Here is a 20,617-nt window from a genome sequence, read left to right as displayed (position 1 = left end):
CACAGCACTAATAAGGTAAGCATTACTGACTTAAATTGTGATCGGATTGTTTTCCTTTGTATCCCACATACTTTTTGTCTGAGTTTTTGCTGTGAAAATGGTACATTTTGCATAACTCTAATTGTAATTCCTCCTCTATATGTAACAGAAAGTCTTTTAATATGAGCAGACATCTGGTGATAGAAATTTCAGTACTGCCATTAGACACAGGGGGTGCAGGAAGAAAACAAGCTTCTTCAAAAGAATTTCCCTGAATTTTGCCAATAATTCTTCCATGACAGTTTTCTAAGGAACTCAGGAAAGATCAGATCCCATCACTTCTACATTAAGCAATAACTCCAGCTGTGATTTCTAAACACTGATTGCAAAGCTTAACTACTGTACTTGTGAACAGAAGGTCTTGATTCACTACTTATGGGAGTCCTCAAGAATGCAAACTTTGAGTCTCACATGTGCAGTCACCCTATAGTCATTTTGCAAAAAATATGTAGAGATCAGTTTTTGCTGAAAAAAGAATACAGTATGAACTCTGCATTGCTACACAGAGTTTATAAATCTAAAAAGAATAAATGAATTTAAAATCTAGTATTCCTAACGATAGATAGATTATAAGTCCTGGAGATCAACTGATGCCAGCCAGTCCTCAGGTTGGATGAACTATAAAATCTGTCTCCGAATGAAAATCTGGAACATTTAAATCTTAACTCTAGAGCTGATCTTATACCATTAGATTCCTTTGGGATTTTGATGAAGTACTGACTGCACAAACATCTGTCTATGTCTATTAATGAATTTTTTTCTTTAGCTAAATTCAGTCAATGGGGCTCTCTCATCCATGTACATGATGCTAATGTTTACAAATGCAGGGATACAACATTTAGTTTAATCCAGTACCACAAATATGCTATATGTCACTCCAGCCCATTATGATTATGTAGACAGTTATAAATATGACTATTAACGATTTTGATGCTATTTAAATGATTCATATTTTCCTTAAAACTACCCACCATTCTCAGTTTTTCATTTTCATGGGTTATTCCCTTGTGTTTTAGTTCTTCTTTTCCCTTTCTACCTTCAAGAGAAAATGTCAGCAGCCAGTATAACAAAGATATTGGGGTAAAGAACTGAAAACATAACACCATTGTTAGTAGTGGCATGGTAAATGGATGACAGCATTTAAAACAACTTCAGTTACCTTTGCAATACCTTGAGGATTAGCTTCTAGATAACTTTTCTACATAGCACAAAAAATATGTTTTACAAGTCATTTGATCTGTCTGAACCACATACTCTCTCTAAAACATACATGTACCCTACAGTGACAGTAGAGGTAGAGATTCTTTACCTCCTTAATTTTCACTTGGCAGGTAGCCCAAGCCTCTGCTTAAAATGTGGATTTCCCACTTGGTAGCACTTGTATGGCACCTCAAGAGTAATTAGTTGTGAGAAAAGGAATTTGAACTGGTTGCTGAGAAGGAAAAAATAACGTACATGTGTAATGCAATTTTTCCTTGAATACCTGCAATGCCATTTATGTGTTTGCTCAGAGTGCACCAACTGTTAAGGGGTCCTGTGACTAACATGTCATTTGTCTGTTTTCCAACTAAATTAGCATGGTGAAAATTGCTTTTGTTGAGAGACCAGGCTTTTTCCACCCTGCACCAGTGGAAAAAACTGTTTCCAGTAAGGTCATATTAACTGACAAAAAGAACTTTAGAGTTACGGGTGCCCTTCCAGAATGTAGAGTTCAGCAAAACTCAAACCTGTGAAAAAACAGGAAATGAAGAGGTAAGGTATATGCCCAGGCAAACCTTAACTCTGACCACCTGGAGCTTGCATTAGGTGCTAGGAATTATCTGCATGCACTTCAGCTGCATTCCCTGTGTTAGGTGTAACTATACTGAATGGTGGAGGAATTAGCTGGAGCAGCTAGAAGAGCTGCGACTGTGATATGAGGTGATCAGGTGGCTGTGTACCTTGGAGAAAGAAGGGGTGAGCTCCTCTCCCTGACCTCAGTAGGTGTGATCAAAGGAAAGAGGTGCATGTGTATCCAGAAAGATCCAGGATGCCTCATTTCAGTTCTGCATTGTATAGACAGTGTCAATAGTGGGACACAGGGGTCTTCTTGCCATAGGTACTGTCAACATTTAGATGGGCATAAAGGTGAAGGGGTTGTGAAAGGGATGTGAAATTTAACAGATGGGGTATTCTTTCTGTGGAGTAGGTTAAGTGTTTGAGTGTAGGGCAGATGTAGGTAGCTCCTGTTCAGTGCAAAGACAGAATGCAAGTATGCGTTATGGGCATATTGGGGCATCACTCAAACAGTCCAGAGTTAAGGTTGTGTGGGCACATATCTTAACTTTTTATTTTTCAGTTTTCAGAAGTTAGAATTTGAAATACCCTGACTCTTTATTTCTTGGTTTTCGCAAGTCTAAGTTTTACTGAACTTGGTGTTCTGGAATGGCACAAGATACCACCTGGCAACCTTAACTCTGAATTAACAAAGTTCTTGCCATTGCATTTCCTAGTCTTCTCAATAAAAAGAGAAATGTTGCTGGCAGGAGTTCATGGTCATTTAGGCAGTTGTAATTATCATGAAGGGAAGCAGCTGCGATACTATTGTGGCCAGGTACTGATAATAAATGTAGGCTTTTTCAACAGAAGACCTCAAGGAGAGAAACATCATTATCCCCATTGTACAGATGAGGTGAAGTGACTTGATTAAAGTCACCCAGCAGGCCAGTGGCTGAGGTATGTATAGAGTCCAGGTTTGCGGAGTCCCAGTCCACTGTTTTTTCCAGTAGACTACACAGTTGCCGTGTGATTCCTAAGTACCCCTCACCCCCAGTAAACTTCATTATAGTGGAATGGGGATAATACTTGTGCTTTGAAATGTTTGGAATGTGAGGGCTGGTGAGAAAAATCTCAGACATGGTCTATCTCCCAAGAACTAGAAGTTTTATTACATAGTGTTACAGTAACTTTAACCGGGCGAGAGGAGATTAGTGTGTCTTTTCCGTACACCCTCCTCCACAACATTGAACTGCCCAGCCACCATTTCCAATTCCCCTCCCCTTCCTCTCCCATTAAACCATTAGAAGCTAATGGTATGTCTACACTGCAATGTAAGCCCAGAGTTAGTGGGACATGAGTCAGCTGACTCTGGGTTAGAGAACCCAGGACTTAAGCTATTTACAGATTGTTAACCCTAGGTTAAAATTTTTCTAACCTGGGTTTGAACCTAGGGCTCTGGCATCCACACTGCAGTATGCAGACCTGAGTCAAACCAACCACATCCTAGACTCCCCAGTACCCACCCAAAATGTGGCTGCTCAAGCCCTTTCACCATGGTGCACTGTTGGAAAACTTGACTGTCCACCCTGCACATTACAGGAAGGTTGAACCGCTTGCCAATACAGCCTGCTGCAGTCAGTGCACTCGCAACTACTGGAGCCAGCAACATAGAGGAGGCACTTTTTGAAGAACTTCTCTTGCTTGCGCTTTCACTCCTGTGTCAGGAAATGGACAGAGCTTTTGTGAGGCACTGTGGCCATTTTGATGGCGTTTTTCTAATACACCAAAGGCATCTGCCACAGGTTACGATGGAGCAGAAGGAGGAGGAGTATGCAGGCATGGCAGACTCAAACTGGGTGATGCTTCTCAATAAACTCAGTACAGCCTCTGATGCCCCCTATATAGACCAGCACTTCTGGAGCAGGGCCACAAGCACAGACTAGTGGGATCATCATCGTCATGCAGGCCTGGGATAACCAGCAGCGAGTCCAGAACTTTAGCATGAAGAAAGCTGCATTTCTGGAGCTCTGTGAGCAGCATAAAGACACATGCATGAGAACACCCCTACCAGCCCAGAAGTGGGTTGCTATAGCTGTCTGGAAGCTGGCTAACCTAGACTGATATAGGTCCATTGCAAATCAGTTTGGTACTGGAAAGTCAACTCTGGGTTAAGTTTCAGAGTAACAGCCATGTTAGTCTGTATTTGCAAAAAGAAAAGGAGTACTTGTGGCACCTTAGAGACTAACCAATTTATTTGAGCATAAGCTTTTGTGAGCTACAGCTCACTTCATCGGATGTTAAGTGGTGGTAGAGGTTTCTGAGGCGGTTGGGTGTGCCGTTTACCCCAAGGTGGTGGGCACAAAAGATATTTCTGAAAGGCTGGCTTTGAGAGAATGGAGTTTCCAAACTGTGCTGGGGCCATTGATGGGACTCCTTTGCCCTCTTCAAGGAGTATGTTACTGGGGGTTCTCTCAATCCAAAGCTCTTAGTAACTTTACCCTTTGCGAGGCAGTGTCAGGAAATAAATCAAACGGGACATGGCCCATCCATCCGACTAAAAATTGGCACAAACCAAAAGTGCTTTTATCCAAAATTACTATTTCCAGCACACAAAGATATGCAAATGGTTAGAGCTCCCCAAATCTATAGTTACCCACAATTTAAAAAGGTCTTGAGTGGTCTAATGACAAGGTTCAGGTGACCAGCCCTCCACCTGTCACTGAGGATTCCAAGAGATGTCCAGAAGGTCAAATCCAAATCACTCACATCTCTTTCCCTTTTTATGCTCAAAATGTAACATAGCTTGTCAATCACAAATAACCATGTCGCAAGAAGTTCATTACGCAAGAAGTTTGAAGTCATTATTTGTTTTTGTTGTTAGTTGTTTTGTTCAAGTCGTTAGTTGTTAGATGTGTTTTTGTGGAGTCTGCAGTATCATGGGCCCCGGCCCACATACACCAGAAGTCAAATACAGATAGACTTCCTATCTTTCCAAAACTGCAAACTTCAGCAGTTTGAAAGAAGCAAGGCAGGATGGCACAGGATCATACTCAATTGTCGTGCTCACTCCCACTCCTCTCCTGGCCTGCCTACTTATGCTGAGGCTGCTACAAAGGCCTTACAGCTGCTTTTGGCTATAAGCATAATAATCAATATTCCAGTACTGGCGGTGACCTAGGCATTTTGCTGGGCTGTCAAAATCTCCCCTAACAAGCACAGAAACCAAAAAGGGTACAAGTTCATTGTTATGCAGGCCCTTGTGAACCACAGAGGGCAATTTATGAATGTCAACATGGGTTGCGCTGGAAAATTTCATGATGCCAGGGTTTTTCAACTATCAGGAGTCTACAGTCATGGACAGGCTGGGACACTATTCCCACCAAATGACTGTCATAAAAGGAGTTACTGTCTCCACCATTATTCTGGGGTACCCTGCACACCACCTTTTGCCTTGGCTTATGAAACCAGCATCCAGTGAAACTCCTCAGAAAACAGGCATGATTTTGACAAGTTGCCCAAATTGCTGTTCTGGTCCCTGGTTTTGTAGTACTCCCTCTTGAGCCACTTACTGAACTTCCTGCATTGTCTGGTAAATTTGCAAAGCTGTCAGGTTCTTTGCTATTTGCTAGTATACGTAGGCATTCCTAGTTTTGCTAGCCTTGCACCAGAGATTTACCAAAATCAGGCTGTGTTCCCATGACCCTGAAGCAGCATGCTTTGAAAAGGGCTTTTTCTGTTCAGTCTCCACTGCAACCACAGAAGGCTCTGTGCTTGTGTGTTTACAGCTCAGTGCTAAGAAGGGTTAATGCTGACTCACTGAGCTGCTGAAGTGCATCAAGAGTGGTTGCTTCTGTTTTCAATAGAGTAGATTTAAGATTCTTGACAAAGGAAGTTGGCCCGTGGGATACTTTTTAGATGGCTCCCAAGACCCAAGTCAAGAGGTGCTGCATCTACACTGCAGAGCAATAGGGCTTGAAACAGGGATTAAGGCTTGACCTGGGATTAGACACTGTACCCCTGCAGGGTCCTGGGACCCTGGACCTCGGTTAGTGGGATTTGTATGTGGATGGAAGAGAGGATAGGTTTGAGCCTGACTATACCTTAACATACCCTAAGTGTGTACAAAAAACATACCCTAAGTGTGTACAAAAAAGCTGGTAGAATCTGGGAACTTTAAGAAAAGCTGGTTTTTTTAGGTGAGGGCTGTATCTCAGGAACCTCCTGTTCAAATGACCCTAAATTTGGGTCACTAATTCTATCACATACCCCAACTAGGCATAGCAGATTTTAAGACAAGCCAGCTATGCATGCAGATTTCAGAGTGCTTAGAAGAATCATCATTTACACAGAAAGCTGATCTTAACCTTAACTATAGCAGACCTGGTAGGTCCGGTATAATTTATGCTTATGTCAATAGTGCATTTTTTTTCCAGTTTCCTGACAATACAACATGGGCATCCTTTTATTTGTTTTTCCCAGTTTGCTTTCTTGTGGCGATCCAAAATCTGGATCGACATTACCTGTTCTATCTACATTACATGTTACTCCCTGTGAAAATAATAAGTCCATGAACCTCTACATTATGATACTGCTTATGAGGTAGGGAGAGCTCCACTAATCATTAGATATGCCTTTGGACCATCTGTATTTGAACATTTCAAACATATGTTTCATAATGCATGCACAGTTATGCAAAAGGCATAACAGAAATGAGATTTCCCCCCTCTGGAAATTAGTACTTCCCCCTACCCCAAACAGTAAAAAAGGACTGGTCTTCATATAGTTTTCACCTTCTCTGCAAATAGAAAAATTCAGAGAAGATTAGGGAAGGGAGGGAGAGAAATGAAATTTGATCTCTCTTTTTTAATGCCTGCCTCCTTCCAGCAAGTCCATCTGTTGTAGCACTGTTATTTTGGAGGCAGGGTATTTTTGTGTGACCAAGAGGAGACAATTACTGCAGAAATGTTGAATCAGCTTTATAAAAAGACAGGTCAGTCACTACAGCATGAGTAGCAAGGGGGTCCAGCTGAGGAGTTTTCATATAAATTAACACAAAATATACATTAAAAAATGAGAATGAGGAAAAACAGGAAGGAATAGGAGTATGGAGGAAGTGGAGAGAAGGCTAAAGAAGGAGATGGAAAGCTGGCATTTTGGGGGTGGGGGAGATTAACCAAATGGCAGCTTATCTTTCAGTTTGCTAGTTTCCAGTTTCAAAAAACTTGTTCTCTAACTCCCCCCCCCCCCGCTCTCTAACTGCCTTTTTTAAATCCTAGATTTAACAGAGAAATCTAGGATTAAAAAAAGATGTGGGGCTGATTCTGGATCCTGACCAAAGAGGACGGAAACAGCACAAGCTGCTCCACTCTGCTCCAGCATCTGAAGCTAGTCAGCTATCCCCCAAATCACTGGTGCTTGTACAGGAATGGGTGTGGTTAGAGTATTTTACCTCCTTAGGGATGCTTCCTCCCACTTAGGGCTCAACAGAATCGAGGCCTCTATTTTAATAACCAGCTGTAGGTGATAACTGACTCAAAACAAAGATATGCTCATTTGTAATGTGTTTAGCAAACATGCGCTATCAAAATATTGACCACAACAAGGTAAGATCATAAATTAAATTCTGACATAATTCAATGGAATTATACAAAGGGTGAATTTGGCTGTCAGACTTCGGCAATGTGATCTTTCTGTTACATTTTACCAGAGAGTTACCTGTATTGTCCGTCTGCTGGTTTGAAGTCTTTGATCAGCCAGATGTAGTTGAGATGTTAGTTTTTCATTGGCTTCCTTAAATTCTTTGACAGAAGATACCGCTGTCCTTTTTGCGTTCTGCAGAACAGCTATCTGCTGCTTCAAGGACTTAATTTGTTCCCGCAATAAAACAGAGCAGCCTAGTTTCTGGATCACAATATTTCTCCTTTTCTCTCTGTTTACTAAACATAAAGTGGCAGGTCACCAAACTGGAAAGTCACGGCATAATTATTAAATTGCTTTTAGTTTTTCATTAGCCTTCCAAAGTGTATTTCTATCTGAAAAATGACGCTAAAAGCAGCTTATAGGGTTCCATGTTTATTGTCTCTCAATGACTTCCAGATCAAGCTGGTTCAGGTTACATACGAAGGGTTGTTTTTTTCTAACTGCCAGCTCTGCAAATTCAAATTCAAGTCAAACCTGATTCCAAGTTTCTCACTGATGCATTACCAACAATAAAGATTGTACAATTAGTGCTTAGTTAACAGATTTTTTTAAGGTCTGAGCCAGATGAGAATAAGCTCATTCTGTCTCACAGCTGTATTGGTTCTCAAGGGCTAAAAGGAATAGAAAGTTGCAAAAACTTACTTTAGACAGTAAAATCAATAGGTTGGAGATAGAAACAAAAATTAGATAAGCTGAGCAAGAAGATGCCATTTTGTATAATCACTATTCAGAATAGAACTTCATTAAAATAAAGGACCAAATTTTAAAATGGGTATATGACACATTTCAATAGGCAAATACTAAGAGAGCATATAATTGGGTATGTGCAGAGTAATGGTGCTTGCATGCAAACACTAGGCACGCACAAAAGCCCTTGCATATCTTTTTCTTTCTTTCATGACCTGGCCCCAAATGTATCTAAAATTCCTACCTTTGTTTATAACTGATGGATGAGCTATTATGAGAGGACTGATCTTCCTCCTTTGGGAATGTGATTTTTCAATGTCCTTGTTCTGTGTGTTGCCCTAAATAAAGAACAGCAGCGCAAAGATTAAAAAGCTTCTACTTTGACACATCTACTGTTAACACTCCAGAGCTTACTGATTTGTATGGAAATAAATGTCAGAATTCCCCATCTCAAATAAGCAAAATTAAAATAAATAAAACTATGCAAAAGTGTGGACAAACAACAATATAGTGAAAAGTACTGATTTATTTCCTTTCCATAGGGAGTAGGAAAAAACATTTAAAAACGGTAAAGAAGAACACTGTCCCACTAAGATAATAATTCTCATAGGTTCCTAACTATGGCATAAGCAAGGGGATAAAACAGTGTACTGTAATACCACTGTATGATGCTATGGGAGATGTACCATTCTAAATAAAATATACACCGATCATCATTAGGATGAAAGAGGTTCTAATACTTCAGGACCTACAATATCCCACTTTTCATGACATTTAAGTAACAAGATAATGGCTCAAAGATTCAAATGCTTGCATACACTTTTGCAAAAGTCCAAATTAGACAGTCAGCCTAAAATAGCATGCAACACTATGTGCATACACTATCCCCAACCCCTGCGTTTGACTACACCTAAATCAGGTGCATGCACTTGTAAAGATTAGCCCTAGAATATCTCAATATAAAATAATTACTGCTAGACTCTAATCTAAATAGGCTAATAACCTGTTCAATGTTCAGTTGACACAAGTAGAAAGATGAACAATGTTGCTTACCATATGCAGTAGGAATATAAGCAATACATGCACAGAAGTGGGTAAAATGTGATTCATTAAAAAAAGAAATTATTCATTTCCTTGCTTTTAAGTCCTTAATCAGTTCTGAAACAAAGTTTTGTTTTTTGAATTCCTTGTTTTTTAATTTGTTTCCAAAATCTTGCAATTTTTCTTTTGTGCAGGTAAAGAACTATATATTTCTTAAATTGTAAATAACCAGACCGTAAATAGACAGATTTAATACAGAGAACAATGATGCCCAATTTTATAGTCCAATCTAATAATCTAAAATGTCTTGGTAATTTCGACAACCATGCATGTATGTGCAGAAGCTCCTTTCAGCCCAAATGTTGGAAAAAGATGCTAAAAAGTCATAGCAAATTAATTGTTAGACTTATGACTAAAACCCAGGATTCTCAGCTCAAGAGAAAACATTTAACCTACTAAGTAACAGCTTCCTAACTAAATTACTCTTTGTGCCTTAGTGGTCCCATCTAAAAGAATCTGGCTAATAATAAGAGTTTGTATTTACATAGTATTTTTCACATAGATCTTGAAGTACTTTACAATGGTAGGTAAGCATTACATTTTACATTTGGTCTATGGATAGAGAGTTGAAATAACTGTATGAGAGGCACTGTGATCTACTGGATTCATTTGTCCACTACCACAAAGAACAGAGCTCCATTTCCAGCTCAGCCATTGGCTTCCTATGTAACTTTAAGTAAAGGATGGCTATTTTCCCTAAAGTATGTCAGTGTGGATCCCATTTGAGCACCTCATGTGAAAGACTGAAGACTTTTTAATAGCAATGTCTGTTTTGTGCTCCCATATGGGGCACAAAGGATGGAGCAGCTGTGGCCCTCCATCAGTTCCTTTGCCATTCACAGCCCATGTTAGTGGAGGACTCCAAAGACCCAGGATTGAGGGTAGGGCAAAGGATCCACAGTGATTACAACATCTCTAAGAACCACAGTTCCTGTAGGGTAAGTAACCATTCTTCCTTCTTCAAATATGTGTCATTGTGGATCCCACTGTAGATGACTGGCAAGTATCCACTCTGAATGGTGGGAAGGAGACGCATCAGCTGTATCAGTCAGATATTGAAAAACTGTTCTCCCAAACTTGGCATTCAGCCTAGCTGCCATGCTAAGGGCACAATGTTTAAATGAAATTCAGTGGGCTGCTCCATATCACTGCTTTACAGATCTCAGATACTGGCACATTTCTGAAGCAGACTCAACTAAATGCCTGTGCCCTGGTGGTGCGCACCTGGACGTTTGGATGGAGAAGCTCACCAGCTAATCGGTAAGAGGTGGAGATGCAGATGTGATCCACTCAGAGAGCTTCTGTGATTAAATGATTTAGGCATTTCGATGGTCTGGATACAGTCTGAAAGATTTAGTCCTGACAGTGTAACAAATCAAGACTTTAGAACCCTCCAAAGTATGTAGCTTTCTCTCACCCGGCATCAAATGTAGTTTTGGGAAGAGTACTGACAAGTTAACTGAGTGATTTAGGTGGAACTCCAAGACCCCCTACATGGGAATCTAGGGTATAGTCTCTGAACCACCTTGTCACCATTAAAGGATGTGTAAGGAGGTCTAGCCATAAGGGCCTGGAGCTCACTGATCATCCATGCCAAGGAAGACAATCTTAAGGATAAGGTGAATAATCCAATAGTGGCTCAAAAAGAGGCTCCGTGAGTTTCAAGACAATGACATTAAGATCTCAAGTAAGAGTGCAACAGACAGGACGAACAGATCTCCTCCATGGGCAGTTCAGAGGAATACAATGCTCACAGTGCTGTGGTCGGTACCGGGTACTGGCAGGTGCCTCGGTGCTGATGATGATTCTGGCTTTTCCAGTAGTGTGTCATCGGATATGGGCATCTATGATGAGGGGTCTGATGCCGAATCCAGGGTCAGTATCAGAGTCATCCTCCTTTGTAGGCTGCTCCTTATCACCAGTCTTCAACACAGTGCAGGACTTGGTGGATTTCTCTCCAGAGGCTTTTCATGGTCTGTCCTTGCATAAAGCTTCTGAGCTCCATCTGGAATCTCTGCCTTAGTGTTCAGAGTAGCTCCTCTTGGTGCCGGTCTTCAGTACCAGACGTGTTGGTGTCTGCTTTGGTATCAGTGTCTGTGATGGCAGTGGAGTTTGCTTTGATGCTGGCAACATAAGTGACAGTGCCATTCCAGTTTCTTCTTGGCACCATCTTCTCAACACTAGTCTTCACAGTTGCTAGTCTGCTAGACGGGGCACTGGATAAAGTCAATTTGCCTGCTGCTACGACTCTGATGCCTGTTTCTTCAGAATCTGAAGAGACCCTCATAGATTCCTGCAGGCCATGAACCAGGACATCATGGTTTACCCAGACTATCCTGTTTTACCAGAACAGTCCCCATGTACTAGCCAGTTTCACTGAGACTGAGATTTTTATTCAAGTTTCAATAAAACTTTTGTGTTTCTAGTCACCCCAGAGACTGCCTGGCTAGCTCTTGCATTAGAATCACAGTGCATGGTTCACTCAAGAGAGCCCAGCCACCCTTCAGCCACTCTTGCATTGCTTTCCATCTGCCCTTCAGTTATGGAGGTCAGAAATCCAATGATCTTCCATGCAGAACAGAAATACATAAAGACTACAGCTGTAGAAGAGTTCAATGCGGGGCAGTCCCAGTCCAGTGAGAGGAATTTTTTAGCTCTGTGCCCAGGCTTGAGCTAGAAGGCACAAGAATAGAGGAACAGGAAAGCTGTAGCAGACAAAGAGTGATCAGATCACCAAGGACAAGATTAGGCTGGATAGATTCCTGCCAGCAGGCAGGCTGGCCGTTTCCCTGCCAGCCCTGGCTAGCCAACTGCTGGGGAGCAGTGGCACCCCAGATCCCAGTTTTCCCAGCTCTTGCTCCCCAGTAGGCAGGCTGTTGAGGAGATGGGGGCCCATCTGGGAAGCTGGACATTTAAAAAAAAAATCTGTTTTGGTTCTTCTGAAATGGAAAATTTTGCATTTCCAATTTTTTCTTCCAATTTGGAAATGTGAATTTTTCTAAGGAACGGAAATGCTGGTTTCCACTCAGCTCTAATAAATATCATGGATGTGGTGATAGGGAAAGGAGGGATGGCAGAAATGGCAATGTCTCTCAGTCTGTCAACCCTAAGGGTATGTCTACACTACCCGTTGGATTGGCGGGCAGCCTTCAATCCAGCGGGGATCAATTAATCGCATCTAGTCTAGATTAGATAAATCGACCCCCGAGCACTCTCCCGTCGACTCTTGTACTCCACCATCGTGAGAGGTGCAAGCAGAGTTGATGGGGGAGCAGCAGCAGTCGACTCACCATAGTGAAGACACCGCGGTGAGTAGATCAAAGTATATCGACTTCAGCTACATTATTCACGTAGCTGAAGTTGCGTAACGTAGATCAATCCCCCCCAGTGTAGACCAGGGCTAAGAGTACTACATGAAGCGTGGAATTTATAATTTAATGCCATAAAGACACGGAAAGATTTTTAAAGGAACCTAGAAGTAGGTAGGTACCTATTGGTATTTTCAAAAGTGCATAAGCTCCTAACTCCAACTGATTTTGATGGCAGTTAGGTGCATAGGCAGACACTTTTGAAAATCCAGGCACCTATCTTCAAGACAAGTACTCCTGGTTGTACTGAACATTTTACAATGATATTTCTTAATTTTGCACGAAGATCTACAGTACAAGAAAAGATTAGTCAAGTTATGACAATCAGAAAGGTATGGTTACTTCCTTTTGTTCTTCATCACAAAATTAATACTTTAAATGCAGCACCTGATGGGTTTGTTGTTTGTTTATTTTTACATATGTTTATTCCTTTGTTTCTTCAAATTAAATCCAAGAGGACAAAACAAAAGCAAATTGCAGTCAAAAATGCAGCTATAAGGACAAAAAGCATAGTTCAAATACTAAATGCAGCCAAGTGGCCTAAAATCCAAACTTCAAGGTTTTGCCTTTGCAATACCAAAATCAACAATTCTGAATGTTTTAAACTGCACTTCTCAGATCTTGTGCATCAATCTTCAAAGTAGATCAAATATCATGTGAGAAACCCTAGTATGAGGTAATACTTGGTAGTAACAGGCTCCTGGATGCCTCAGGAATACTGTTTGGTCAATGTTTGCTTCTGCAAAAACGTGTGTGTAAAGTCAGTGGTGCCAGGAGGATAGCAAATTTATTTTTGTCTCCATTATGGGGGCAATCACCTATCACTAACAGTACTCCTTCTAACCCAGCATGCTTGAGAACTAAAAAACTTAAATTGACAATGCAAGTCCAGCAAAGTCACTGTCAGAGTGACTACTGGTACCACTGAGAACTTAAACCCAAGTTATACGTTCACGGACAAACAAAAATGAAATAGCTAACACTCCCTCTACTACAAGATTGCAAACAAGTCATAATGATTCTAGGGTAATTTATTTGAAAATACTGAGAATTTGTAAATTGAAATTGATTGAGATAAAATGTTTGCTAGCTCATATGTTATTGATGAGTCATGTTTTTGTTTACTTGTATGAGTACATCTTATAGGCAATTCTCATCCTAAGAAATTATTCAGCTAGAGAGATTCTCAAGGAACAGACTACTGGCTATATGTTAAGCTTCCAATAAAGAACTGAACAACATCTCACAGTAAGCATTTCTCCAAGATCTAATTTTGTGTATATTCAGTTAAATAGAATCTGTAAAATTTTTGGTAATGGCTCCACTAGACTGATTAGTTCAGTATGAGGAACACTGAAGTATTGTAACCTATAAAAATATTTACTAAAAATTGCTTATTTGAAAATCATAGGATACATTTTAATATGCACAAGTTATACCGTACCTTTTTGTGATATAGTCGGCTCTTGTCTTGTAAATGTGCAATATTGTGGACCATCTGATTAGCTTGTATTTGATATTTTTCCTGTTGATCATTTGTGTCTGTTAGTGAATCAACGTTTTGGACTGTTTTCATAATTATTGATCCCAAGCTTTCAGAAGTTGGTATTTCAGCGTCACTAAAATAGCATATTTGGGGGGAAAATCAATGTCCTTGTTAAAAAGTTGAAATATCTAATAAGGGTTCACCAAATATACCACGTGATTAGTCACACACATTACAAACGCGGACTGTTGTAAGCACTTTAAAAACAGTTGGTGAAAAATGCATAATCTGGAAAATATTAATTTGACTCATTTAATGAATACCTACAAATAACACATTTGTAACAAGCATTTCACAAATGAAATCTTAAATTCTGCTAATTTCAATTTTTACTGAATTCTACTTGAACAGTTCCATCTATAGTCTACTGTAATTATAGTTTACAAGAGGCTGCACAAGACTAGTGACAAGCGCTTTTTGTTGTAGACCAGAAAGCTGACATAATCAAAAGCTGTGCTACAGTATATTGTAAATCCTGTGACCTGGTTCCAAAGACATACTGTATTTCCTCTTAAAACTAATTATTATTGAACTTCAATGTGTAAAAACAAAAACAAACACACAAAGCTAAAAATAACCCCACGCTGCTTATTTTAAGACCCAGTCTGACTAATAAGGCACATGCATGCTGTTTATCACACAAGGTCTGATGCATAACAAATGTCTAAAATAAAGGTCAATTTTTGGCAAAGGTCAACAACCTTGACATTGTTAATCTAAGAGTTTCAAAAAACAATCCTCATCTGTTATTATGGGTATATCTGTGTGACAGTTATAATCTAAATTCTTTGGGACAGGAAACATATAATACTCTGTGTTCTGCAAACTACTGTGCTCATTTAAATACAAAATAATAATGACAATATACTTCTTTATTGTTTCACTTGAACTATATTTGCAATGCTGATTAGGACAAATATGTTAAATTAAGCTTTAGTGAAATATCTGAAGTACAGCTCCTTAGTGTTTACTAAAAAGAAAAGGAGTACTTGTGGCACCTTAGAGACTAACCAATTTATTTGAGCATAAGCTTTCGTGAGCTACAGCTCACTTCATCGGATGCATAATGTGGAAACTGCAGAAGACATTATATACACAGAGACCATGAAACAATACCTCCTCCCACCCCACTCTCCTGCTGGTAGTAGCTTATCTAAAGTGATCACTCTCTTTACAATGTGTATGATAATCAAGGTGGGCCATTTCCAGCACAAATCCAGGTTTTCTCACCCCCCGCCCTTTTTTCCAAAAAACACACACACAAACTCACTCTCCTGCTGGTAATAGCCCATCCAAAGTGACCACTCTCTTTACAATGTGTATGATAATCAAGGTGGGCCATTTCCAGCACAAATCCAGGTTTTCTCACCCTTCCCCCCCACACAAAACACACACACACAAACTCACTCTCCTGCTGGTAATAGCTTATCCAAAGTGACCACTCTCCCTACAATGTGCATGATAATCAAGGTGGGCCATTTCCAGCACAAATCCAAGTTTTCTCCCCCCCCACCCCCCACAAACTCACTTTCCTGCTGGTAATAGCTCATCCAAACTGACCACTCTCCTTACAATGTGTATGATAATCAAGGTGGGCCATTTCCAGCATAAATCCAAGTTTTACCAGAACTTCAGGGGGGAGGGGAGGGGAGGGGGAGGAAAAAACCAGGGGAAATAGGCTACCTTGCATAATGACTTAGCCACTCCCAGTCTCTATTTAAGCCTAAATTAATAGTTTCCAATTTGCAAATTCATTTTTCCTCCCCCCCCCCCCCCCGCCCCGAAGTTCTGGTTAAACTTGGATTTATGCTGGAAATGGCCCACCTTGATTATCATACACATTGTAAGGAGAGTGGTCAGTTTGGATGAGCTATTACCAGCAGGAAAGTGAGTTTGTGTGTGTGTGTTTTGGGCGGGGAGGGGGTGAGAAAACCTGGATTTGTGCTGGAAATGGCCCACCTTGATTTTCATACATATTGTAAGGAGAGTGGTCACTTTGGATAAGCTATTACCAGCAGGAGAGTGAGTTTGTGTGTGTGTGTGGGGAGGGGGGTGAGAAAACCTGGATTTGTGCTGGAAATGGCCCACCTTGCACATTGTAGGGAGAGTGGTCACTTTGGATGAACTATTACCAGCAGGAGAGTGAGTTTGTGTGTGTGTGTTTTGGGGAGAGGAGAAGGGTGAGAAAAACCTGGATTTGTGCTGGAAATGGCCCACCTTGATTTTCACACACATTGTAAGGAGAGTGGTCACTTTGGATAAGCTATTACCAGCAGGAGAGTGAGTTTGTGTGTGTGGATTTTGGGAAAAAGAGGTGTGTGTGTGTGAGAAAACCTGGATTTGTGCTGGAAATGGCCCAACTTGATCATCATACACATTGTAAGGGGAGTGATCACTTTAGATAAGCTATTACCAGCAGGAGAGTGGGGTGAGAGGAGGTATTGTTTCATGGTCTCTGTGTATATAATATCTTCTGCAGTTTCCACAGTATGCATCCGATGAAGTGAGCTGTAGCTCACGAAAGCTTATGCTCAAATAAATTGGTTAGTCTCTAAGGTGCCACAAGTACTCCTTTTCTTTTTGCGAATACAGACTAACACGGCTGTTACTCTGAAACCTGTCATTAGTGTTTACTGACTCCTTTAAACTAGGTACTTTCTGTTTAAAAATGCTTACTATACAGATCAACTACAAATCCTAATACCTAGGTTTTCTTCCAGGCCCTGCAATTAACTTGCTTTGTGACCTAGTGTGCCCTTATTTTCTATATTCTTTGTAAGGCTCCTCATCACCTTATTCCTAAGGAAATTTCCACAATCATTTCAGCTGGTCCTTCAGCTTCTGCAGTACCTTCTGCTGAAGGTTAAACAGTCACAGTTAGGAGGTGTTCACAAGCACCTGCCTTGAAGTCTACAAGATGGGGAGGGAACCTAATTTTTTTCCTGAGATTTGCAGTGCATCTGAAAGGATGATCTGGGACAGAGGCCCACATGCCTTACCAGTTTTCTGCTTGGTCATCACCAGCTTCACCACTAGAGTTGTGGAAAAGGTGGGTAAATGAAGTCTGAACCATCCATTGGCACAAGATACATTTGCTCTATTTCCCCCCCTGCCCCCCTCCCAAACCAACAGGGTGTTATCCTGAAAGTGCCATTGACTTCAGTAGAGTTACAGTGGCATAAAACTGGTGAATAATGGAGTAGAGAATCAGGCCACTTAACTGGAGGAGCTGCCTCAAACTCAAAAGCAGAGTGTCTAAAAAGATGTGTTTGTATGATGAAAAGCTTCCCCTGGTGCATCAATGTGTCTCACTGACTCTAAAGAGCGGAAAGTAACGTAATGTTTTGAAGATGCTGAAGTACCACAGAGGGATTTCTAATTGTGTTGATGTTCCTTTGCAGCTGAATGCTTTGAAAGAATGTTTTGTCATCTAGAAAAGATAAGACTTGAACCCTGAAACTTAGAACCAGCCTTCAGTAATAAAGAACTGTATTTTTAGATGTGCAAAAGATATAACTAAATAAAGACATTTCCTTTAGTAGATCGTGCATTCTGGGCTATCATTGCCAAGATCAATCTAGGAAACACTCAGAGTACAACTGTCAAAGAAGATATCTTCTGGTTATTTGGGGCATGTCTTGAAGCCACTGTATTACTTTCCCTTGGTGAACAATATTATGATTAACAAAACTGTTCACAGAAGGCAAAAAATAGCAAATTAAAAAAAAGGAGGAAATTCTGCTAATGATAGTAACAACAAAAAACACCAACTTTAATCATTTGTATGAAATCAGTATGTCTGCAATATTAAATCAGAAAAAAAACAAGACCATAATATAAACAACAACAACAAGAATACTTGGCACTTATGTAACGCTTTGCAACCATAGCTCTCAAGATACTTTGCAAAGTTGGGTACATATCATTATCCCCATTTTATGCATGGGTAAACCGAGGAACAGAGAAGTTAAGCAATTTGCTCTGGCTTGCTGACATGAACATTTAATTTCTGGACAGCTGAGGTGCAAACATACCCTGCACTAACTTGCCACACACTAAGTGTCCATGTGGACTCTGCTGCTATGCACAAACAGTTCCCTTTGATCTACGCCACTTTGAAATGGGAGTAAGTTAAAGCATACTACAGAACTTTTAGCACACAACGGCAGGGCCCACATGAACCACTTAGCATGTGGCAGGCTAGAATGGGGTAGATTTACAACTCACCTTGCCACAAACTGAATATTCATGTAGACAAGCCCACTCCAGGTCATACAGAAAGTCAATGGGGAGGTGGAGGGGGATGAGACAAGAAAATAATTAGGGTCTCTTTACTTCCATATCTTCTGCCCAAGGTGGAATTAGAACTTGCTTCTCTATTGTCTTTTCAGAAGAAGAGAACTAAAAGTGGCAGGCTATGTGGCATTTTATATTCATTTGCCCTTACAGTGTGTGTGGGGACAGATGGAAGAAGCAGCAAGAATTCGAAACATTTAAGAGTTTTGTCAGTGCTATTTGCTGTGGGGCTTGTGACTCAAGATTGGAGACATGTGCAGTAATACTTACTTTTAAAAAACTAATTTTTCACCACCATTTAATTAAAGTTAGTACAATGACTGTGCATAAAACATACATGAAATAATTAGTGTAGATGGTTCTTAATTTAAAGGATGTTAAACAGCTTGTAGACATCTGCTAGCAAGCTGAAATGGGTCATTCAAAATTTATCTAACTAAATTAAGGGGGGGAAATGTTTCTCCTCCCGGGTCGGCATGTCACAAGATAACTAAACCGGCTTAGTAGGCTTGCCTGGGAATCCTTAGCTGTCAGTGGTGAATATGCAAAGGGCCAGCAAATTAAATCAACCTGCCAAACTGTCAATTTCAAGCCTCATGACTGCATGAAAATAGCATCACTGGAAGAAATCAAGCATTGCCTTCTTTTGGGTTTCCTGGCACCTATTCAAATACTCATGCAGTTGTGGCTAATTTTGAATGCAAATTTCAGTCAATAAGCTCAGAACAAGACCTCCCAAGATATTTCAAAAGATCTGACAGTATTTTTTCTGAATACCAAATCGACAGTAGTTGAAATTCAATCTCCATTTGCTAGTGCTTTATATATGCACGGTGTCCCCTCTACAGAGCTAAGTTAATGAGCGCCATACCTGCTTTCACTCATATCCTCCCAGCCATCCTTATTGAAGTTCTCAAATACATTGCTCATAACCTTGATGGACTGATTGAGAAAAGCTTGGTGACGTCCCAGAGAGCTCTTTTTCTTAGTTGTTTTTAATTTAACTTTGGTTCCTGCTGTCTTACAATTACATTGCCCACCGGTTGCTCCTACAGTGGCCGTGGTAGCCACTGCTTTGGCTTTGTCCAGAGAATTTTTCAATTGCTGCACATCACAGAGCAGATCTTCCTTTTCATTTCTCAATCTGTTCGCTTCTGCCACTTGCCTCTTCAAAGAGGTAACCTCTCTCTCCAGCTCATCAATAACTAACTGAAGATCGGCTTTGTCTTTCTTTATTTCTCGAAACTTCTTCAGTAGCTTCTCTAACTCTCTCTCTTTTGTGTCTGCATCTTCTTTGTGACATTTTATAGATGCTTTCAGATCATTTTTGTCTTTGGTTAACTGTTTATTTACTTCTTTCAGCTTCTTTGATTCCCTTTCAAGAGCTCTAAATCTCTTTTCCAATTGGCACACCTAACAAAATTGAGTTTTAGAGTGAAACATTATACTTTGTTTTTAACCTTTTAAGTAGCACAAAACCAAACTGTTATGTCTTAAAATTACATTTATTTTATGAAAATAAAATTACATTTAGCACAAGGACAAAAGTAATTTAAAGTGCCTAATTCAAAAATAATTCTAAGGCAGCGTAGATGAATACATTCTAACGGCAATAATACATCTGTTGAGCAAAGGGCAGATGGTAAAAGGAGTTAAAATTCCAGACAAAGTGACACAGAAGTCTAAGTATGCTAATAAACCTTGCTGATGCGTTCCGAGATCATTACTGATTTGGTTATACATATTAATTCAACCTGAACAAAGTTTTAAAAAAAAACCTATAAACAAAACAAACAATTTTGCACAAGGTATTTAAATAATCAAACTCTTTGATGTACTTATTTAAAAACATTAAACATATCCTTTCAAAATCAGCCAGAAATTTTAATAAAAGTTTAGGGACTAAAGAATCTGAAGACTGGGAACTTTTCTATTTGCAGCATAGGAAAATCCAGACCTTCCCAGTGAAACCTTTTTACAAGCTTGCCAAACACTATTTGAGAAAGCATTTTCATTCATACCTAAAGACCTACTATGTCCAAATGATGCATATGTTTTATTCTTGATGTACTAGAAGTCTAAACAAACTCAGGATTACCTCTAATAGACTGATTCTTACTGT

General features: G+C 40.1%; 1 protein-coding gene across 5 annotated transcripts in view; it reads right to left on the bottom strand.

The window, feature by feature from the left end:
- Positions 1–20,617, bottom strand: part of CNTLN (centlein) — a 284,446-nt gene that overhangs the window by 73,160 nt on the left and 190,669 nt on the right. For all 5 annotated transcript variants that reach the window (XM_073345467.1, XM_073345462.1, XM_073345464.1 and 2 more), the window contains 4 exons: positions 19,367–19,908; positions 14,098–14,272; positions 8,429–8,522; positions 7,513–7,733 (listed from right to left, as the gene is read on the bottom strand). In XM_073345467.1, the coding sequence (XP_073201568.1) occupies positions 7,513–7,733; positions 8,429–8,522; positions 14,098–14,272; positions 19,367–19,908 (1,032 nt within the window). The remainder of the gene's footprint in view (positions 1–7,512; positions 7,734–8,428; positions 8,523–14,097; positions 14,273–19,366; positions 19,909–20,617) is intronic.

Source organism: Lepidochelys kempii, chromosome 5 (assembly GCF_965140265.1).
Source record: "Lepidochelys kempii isolate rLepKem1 chromosome 5, rLepKem1.hap2, whole genome shotgun sequence".
Taxonomy (NCBI): domain Eukaryota; kingdom Metazoa; phylum Chordata; order Testudines; family Cheloniidae; genus Lepidochelys; species Lepidochelys kempii.
Note: the sequence above shows the minus strand (reverse complement) of the source record. Positions and strands in the feature narration are given on the sequence as shown.